At 56.1% G+C, this 7,030-nt stretch overlaps 1 protein-coding gene across 6 annotated transcripts in view; it reads right to left on the bottom strand.

Annotated features, from left to right (window-relative positions):
- TMEM266 (transmembrane protein 266) overlaps positions 1 to 7,030 on the bottom strand; it is a 126,030-nt gene that overhangs the window by 38,545 nt on the left and 80,455 nt on the right. For all 6 annotated transcript variants that reach the window (XM_045899604.3, XM_064570071.1, XM_045899602.2 and 3 more), the window contains one exon: positions 5,986 to 6,059. In XM_045899604.3, the coding sequence (XP_045755560.1) occupies positions 5,986 to 6,059 (74 nt within the window). The remainder of the gene's footprint in view (positions 1 to 5,985; positions 6,060 to 7,030) is intronic.

Here is a 7,030-nt window from a genome sequence, read left to right as displayed (position 1 = left end):
TAAAACATCCCTCACTGACCCCATGTCTCCCTTTGGCCACTGCTGTCTCCCTTCTCCCAGGTGGAGGTTTGGAGGATGCGTCTCCACTTAAACCACTGCAATCTGCCATGAGCCCCACCACAGCGGTGGAACCGCTCACACCTTGGTTACCGATGACCCCTTGTTGTCAGGTCTCATGGAGAATGTCCTGCGATTTATCTTAGTGTGGCGTCGTGTGGTGCGCTGGGCACTTCCCACCTCTTCAAGGAACCCCCCTTCTGTCTCCAGGGTACCAGCGGCTCTGGGTACTCCTCCCACTTCCCTGGCCACACCTTTGCATTCACCTGTCCATATCAACAGTGTTTCCCAGGACTCCAGTTTCTTCTCTTCTCCCTCCCCTCATCCCTGGACGATCATACCCTTGGCTGCAATTCCCACCGATACCTGGAAGCCCCCTAAGTCCATGTGTCTGGCTTAGAAACTTCCTCCTACAGCAGCTCTGGCTTGGTAAACCCCATCACTATCGCCTCTTTGGCTTGTCTTCTTCACTGCCGTGCTCCCTCCAACCCCTGGGCACCAGTGATGATCAGTGATGATCAGTGTAGCCTTTAATCTCTTTCCCGCTTGTCCCTTTCTCCATCTCCCTTCCACTTTCCGGTTCAAACCGTTAACCTCACATAGCTGAGCCATGCCTCCTAAATGGTCTCCAAATTCCAGTCTTCCCCCTTCCTCCAGACGTGGCTGTCAGGGTGATTTCTCTAAAGAGCCAATTTCATCAGACCCCTCTTCTGCTTAGAGGCCTCCGGGGACTCCCACTGGGTTCGGATCAAGACCCCAGCTCCTGAGCAAGACATTAGGGGCCTTTGTGACCTGGTCTTGCCGGGGTTCCCCCGAAGTCTCTCCACCTCTCCTGCCATAGTGGATGACCAGACACATGGTGCTGGCTCCCACCTCTGTCCCCTGTGCATTCTGTGACCGCTGCTTGAGGTCCTTCCAGCTCACCCACCTGGAAGTTCACACGTCTGCAGGCAGATTGCTTCTATGACTGCCTTAAGCTTGCACTTCAGCTCTCACGTTTGCTTGGCTGCTTCCCAGCTGACCACAAACACCCTGAAGCCAGGCCTGCTCAGTGGCACCTGATTTTTATCTCTGCGCAGCACCCTGGACACCTGGCTAAGGCGTGCAAAGACGGAGGGCTCCTGGCAGTGATGGAAAAGCAGCAAGGAGTCACGGCAGGCTTGCTCTAGGGCCGGCCCCAGGGGGGCACGTGGCACGAGCTGGGGACGGCAGCAACGGACCTTCTGAATCAAGCCTGATCCCTTGAGAAGTCCAGTGCTCTGAGCTCTTACCCATTTCTTCCTCTTCAGTCTTTTTAGGGCACTTTCATAATCCTATCAGGCTTTCCCTGCGAGGTGGTGGGGCAGCCGCTGTTCACATGATGGATGGGACGAGTGAAGTCAGAAGGGACAGGATGTGCAGGGGCTCTCTCAGCTGGGGGTAAGGCAGGTCTGGAGCCCCGATTTCCCTCCACCTCTCTGAAACGTGGAAAGGGAGACAGGGAATACATCCTCTCCCTGAAGTGTGAGCATGCTCCACCTTAGGGGGGGTCAAGAAGGCAGCCCAGCCCCTAGGACAGGTCCAATTCCCTCAGGTCAAAGAGGAGGAGGCCAAGGCGCAGAGAGCTCCGGTCACTTGCCCTAGGGCATCCTGCACCTCCAGGGCCAAACTGGCTCCCGCTTGCTGAGTCCTCATCAGACACCGAGGGGCGCAGATACATCATCTCTCAGAGCGTAAAGCACAGCACCGCCCTCTTGCCTTCTGTGTGATGACTGGGGCTCACCCCTGGGAGCAAGCAGCAGGTGGGAGAGGGCCCCCCTCACGAGTACAGAGTCTTGGGGTGGCTGCTGATTTGGAGAGGCAGCGCTGGCTCAGTTTGGTTTGGCAATGGCCTTCTCTGGGCACACGGCACAGGTAAGCCAGCAGGCCAGGCTCCCTCGGGACCGAGAGGCCGTGTTGGAGAGGAGGTGGCCCTCACAGTGATGGTGAGAGAAGGCCTGATCAGCTGACAGGTGGAAAAACAACATGTGGCCTCTCCATGCAATGGAATTGTATTCAGTCATAACAAGGAATGACTCACTAACCCATGCAACAACCTGGGGAAACTCGAAAATGTTACGTTGATGCAAAAGATCACATATCGTGTGATGCTGTTTGTGTGAAATACCCAGACTAACTAGTTAAGTTCACAGACACAGGAAGCAGATCAGGGGTCGGGAGGGGTTGGGTCAAGGGGCAATGGGGAGTGACTGCATCATGGGTTTGGGCCTCCTCTGAGAGGGAGGAAAACGCTTTGGCACTCGAAAGAGGTGACGTACAACACTGTATGCACCAAATGCCACTGGATGGCATAGTTTAAAAGAGTTAAGTCATGCAAATTTCACCTCAATAAAGTAATAGGAGGAGGAGGAAACTGCAACTACCACCACCGCCCTGAGGCTCGGATCTAGAGGGCCAGCCATGCGTCAGCTTTCTCCTCTTCCAGGAAAAGAGTGGGGCCGATCCAAATCCCCGCACGCCCAGCATTAGGGGACAGGGCCAGCCCCTCCTGGCCTGCGCAAGAACCCTGCTGCAGGGTGGCCCAGTCTGGCCAGGCCCCAAGCCTGCACAGGCTCGGGAGGAGAAGCAGCTGGGCTCCCTGGCTGTAAGCGGACCAGCCAAGGGTGGGGTTGCCTGTGCTTTGCAAACAGCATTTGCACAATTCTCCATCCGGACTCCAAAAGCTCTGCTCGTTCTTGGGTGCTCCAGAGCCATCTGGAAGCACAGTGACTATCAGGGCCCAGGAAACTTTGAGGGCACTTGCTTTCACCTTGGGCCCCTGTAGGGACCCCACATAGCCTGCTTGACTGAGGGGATACCCACCCTCACCACTTTGAGAAGCATCTCAGGCAAGTAGCACAGCCTGTTTGAACAGATGTCCTCAACCTGAGCCCAGAGCAGCCTCAACCCTTCTCTTTGGGTCTAGATGTGTCCTCTGGGGCCCGCACAGCCCAGGGGACCCATCTGCCTTGAAGCGGCCCTTAGAGCACTGAAATGGGCAAAGGATGGGGTGGAGCCTCCTTCCGGTCCCACCTGTCATTTCTGCAGACCCTGGGCAGCTTTCCACTTCTCTCCAGGCCTCAGTTTCCCAACTTATAAGATGTCACACCCACATTCTGGGTTGCCCTAAAGCTTAGTTGAGACAAGGGCCAGAATACTGCTCAGGACTAGTCAAAAGGTACCACAGCATCAGGAGCCCTTTGGGTCAAACCTCTGTAGAATCTGTGAATGAACACCCATTCGTTCAGTCCAGCCAGGCTTGGAGTCTTGGAATGACCCCCCCCACCCCCACCTCGGCCTATAGCCACGTCTCTACGTATTTCCTGAGGAAAATGGGGCCAGCCTTTAAGGGGTGACATTCACTTCATACTAGACGAGGCAGGCGTGCCGGTCGCACTAGGTCAGGGATCAGACGCTTTGCAGGGCTGGATCTCTTCTTTCTCGGCTCCTGGCCCTGGCCCTTCCCCCAGATCCTTGGTTCCCTCACAACCTGCTGGCACCAGGGCCACAGAGGGATGCAGGGGTGACAGCCCAGATTAGGAGCCCTGAGGGCCCAGTTTGGCCAGAATTGGCCAGGTAACCCCAGGCTGCTCTCCTTGTCTGTAGAGTTTGAAAAAGGCCACTACCAGCATTTTCAGTACTGAATGCACTGCTGAGGGACGTTTGGCTCCCCTGGCCCTTCTCACTAGAGGTGCCCCAGTCACTGAGGAGCACAAACACCCTCACACAACTCCAAGCCCTCTGGGGAACAGGGGTGGGGGTAACTCTCTGAGGCTGTTCTAGCCCCTTCTGATGCTTGGTTCTTCGGGCACTCCATGACATGTGAAAACTCAGGCTCATGAGTTGGGCTGCCTCATCCTCAGATCACTGTGTAGCAGCCCCTGTGTTCACGCAGGGCAGGGTGCCCTGTGACGCCCCCATTAGCCCTCTGATACTACCCCGTTATGGCTCCACACAAACTGGTCTTTGGTCTTCAACAAGGCCAAGGTCAGGGGCACAGTCATCCCCCCACCACACTTGCTGAGCCGGAGGGAAGCCCCAGCCCCTCCCGCTCTGGGTGTGTGTCTGCACAGGGGCTTGACTGTCTCAGGTGGCTTGTCTCTGGCAGTGACAGGAGGGGAATGCCAAATTCATGCTGGGTAATAAATTCTGCAAAGCCAATAAAACCAAAGCAGAGGGATAGAGGGAAGAACCACAGCAACTGATTAAACGTTTTTGTTGGCAGTCACAGACACATGACACATTTTCCAAGGTCTGCATCAAGGAGACATCTGGCCATACATAGCCCATGTGTTTGTGGGACGGGATCATGGGGAGTGGAGGCGAGGGAGCTGGGGAGGGCAAGACCCTCCAAAGAGCAGTAGTCTGGGAAGCAGGCACTGTTGAGGGGCTGCTGAGTCACCTCCAGGGCAATGGTCTCAGCGAGCTGGTTGGGATCTGCCCCCACAGCCGGAGCTTCAGGTCCAGGTTTGCCTGCCAATTCTGTGGGCTGCGGGAGTCGAGGCCTGGGAAGGGAATGTTCTGTGCTTGGAATGCCTGTCGCCCAGCCCTACCACACCCCATATCCAGACTCAGGATTCTGGACTGATCTTTGAAGGATAGTGAGGGGGCCATTATATGGGGCCAGAGCTGGCCCACAAGGGGACCTTGGGACCCTTAACTCTTTGGGTTTCCTGGTCATGTCTCCAAATATTCTGTACTTCCACACCTTCACTCATGAGCATCCTTCTTCCCTTCAAGGCACTGCTGTGCTCTGGGATCCAGAGCCCCCTGTGCCCACACTCAACTGATGTGAGCTGTGTGTGCGTGTGCACGCACACACACATGTACATGTGCATGCATCTTCCCAATAGGCTTTTTTTCTGCCATTCTCCCCATGCTTGCTGACCCCGCTGAAAGGCCCCGCTGGGGCCTCTGCATGAGCTGATGTGGGCCTGGGGCAGTGGAGGTAGGGCACACGGCTGGAGAGGGACAGTGACCAGCTGACTCAGGCTAGTCTCTCGCTCTGTTGGGAAGAACTGGATTTCCACATGAAATTCCCCCATCCTTCAATGACTCACCACTGCTCACAAGATAAAGCCCAACCTTCCCAGCCACCCTGGCAGACCCTGCCTGTAGCAGTCCCAAGTCAATTTCATGTGCTCAAAACAAGGGTCATTCACCCCTGTGTAAAGGCAGAGAGCAAGGTGCTAGGATCCTGGTTGCCCACACAGTTCAGTCTCACACCGGGCAACTAGCTGGCACTAAAACCCAGTGGCCCAGGAGTCCCCAGGAGCTTTTTCCCTCTTACCTCATACACGGAGATCCCGACTTGGGCTTCATTGACTGGCTCGAGCAATGGTAAAGGGTGTCCATGATCCCTGATGTCACCACTCCATTCATGTGCCCCTCTGCTTATACTCGGCCTAGCCAGACCCCACGGTCCTGGAGCCCCTGCTCAAGTCCACTGCCCAGGCCTACGACTCCATCCTCTCTGCCCTCTGCATGCCTGAGCCCCAAGGGGCAGCTTCCGAGCCGCTCTCTCCACCTGCAGGCCCCCTGGGCATCAGCCCAGCCTCCTGCCTGCTCCTTACCGGATGCATGACCTTTCGCTCTCCCTCAGCCACATCCTACTCAGTCTCACCTTCACACATGTCATTGCCCACCCCTTACTCAGACGACACCTGCTGAGCCTCTGGGATTCCATGCAGGGGTCATGTGCTGGGGCCCAGGCCTCCCTGGAGGCATCAGCAGCTGCTCCTCCAGTGGCACCTCCTGGCCCAGAGCCCAGCCCCTGACTTGTCTCCCCCTCTTTGCAGCCTTGAGGTCCAACAGAGGGCGGGACACTGATAAATGTTTAGGGAACAGAGCTTGGTCTCCCCAGGGCAGGAGTTGCCCTAAAGAGGTCACAGGGCCCAAGTCTTTACCTACCTCTGAGAAGAACACAGAAAGAATGACCAGACTGATCCAGTGAATTATGCCGGCAAATTGGAATGCGCTGGAAACTGCAACGAACACAATAATGGGCCAATTTTAGGAGCAAGGAGTTAGGTGCGTTGGTAGATGGCCTTCAGAGCATGGAGGCCGACCTCTGGGAGCCCGGGGCCTGCTCATGTGAACATTTAGATCGGGACAGAATCAGGCCAGAGAACATCAAGGGCAGCTTAAAATGGTGTCTGTGGTGGAGGTGGTGGGAGGACGGAGGGCCAGTGGTGCTGTTCCTTCCTCTCAGAGGCCATCTCTGTCTCCCCCATCAGCTGCCTCCCAGAATTCCAGCTCAGTCCCATCGGCCTTGGTGGGCTTGGGAGCCATAGCCATTCTCCCAGAAAGGAGCCCTCCAGAGTGGGGCTTATGAAGACCTTCGTGGCTTTCAGAGTAGGGTAGGCAGCTTCAGTCAAGTCTAGATGAGCTTTCAGAAACCCCTACCACAATTCACACCCAAAGCTCCGGTCATTGTTAGTGGGACTCAAGACAAGCTAACTTTGACTATTCATTGTGAAAACTCTGAGTGTAGAGTTGGCCATGTCGACGAGGATGTTTGGGGGATGAGGGTGAAGCCAGGCCCAGTACGGGGCATGTCACCTCCTGACCGGGGAAGCACAAGCAGCCAGGGTCTGCTATCCTTCCATGTTGCTCCATTCGCCCTCCAGACTCCAGAGTGCAAGTGGGGAGAGCCGTGAGCCCCTGAAAGCTCCCACCCCACCTTCCACCAGACAATCCCTGGAGTGAAGGCGCTCTCTCTGAAAGACCCTTTTAAAATACGGGAGCCATGACCAGCCCCCGAGCCTAAGCAGGGCATAGTTTATCAGGTAGTGAGGTCAAAAGCAGGGTGCTGGGGCCCAGGTAAGGGTCAGGTGGGCTCTGATGGGGAATGGATGGATGGGGATGCTTCCCAGAAGGCAGTCCTGAAAGGGATACCACAGGGCGGGGCCAAAACAGGGTGCAGGCATGCTGCTGAAAACACACCTATGCTGCC

Source organism: Mirounga angustirostris, unplaced genomic scaffold (assembly GCF_029215605.1).
Source record: "Mirounga angustirostris isolate CCGP_5_RB_7025 unplaced genomic scaffold, mMirAng1.0.hap1 SCAF_9, whole genome shotgun sequence".
Taxonomy (NCBI): Eukaryota; Metazoa; Chordata; class Mammalia; order Carnivora; family Phocidae; genus Mirounga; species Mirounga angustirostris.
Note: the sequence above shows the minus strand (reverse complement) of the source record. Positions and strands in the feature narration are given on the sequence as shown.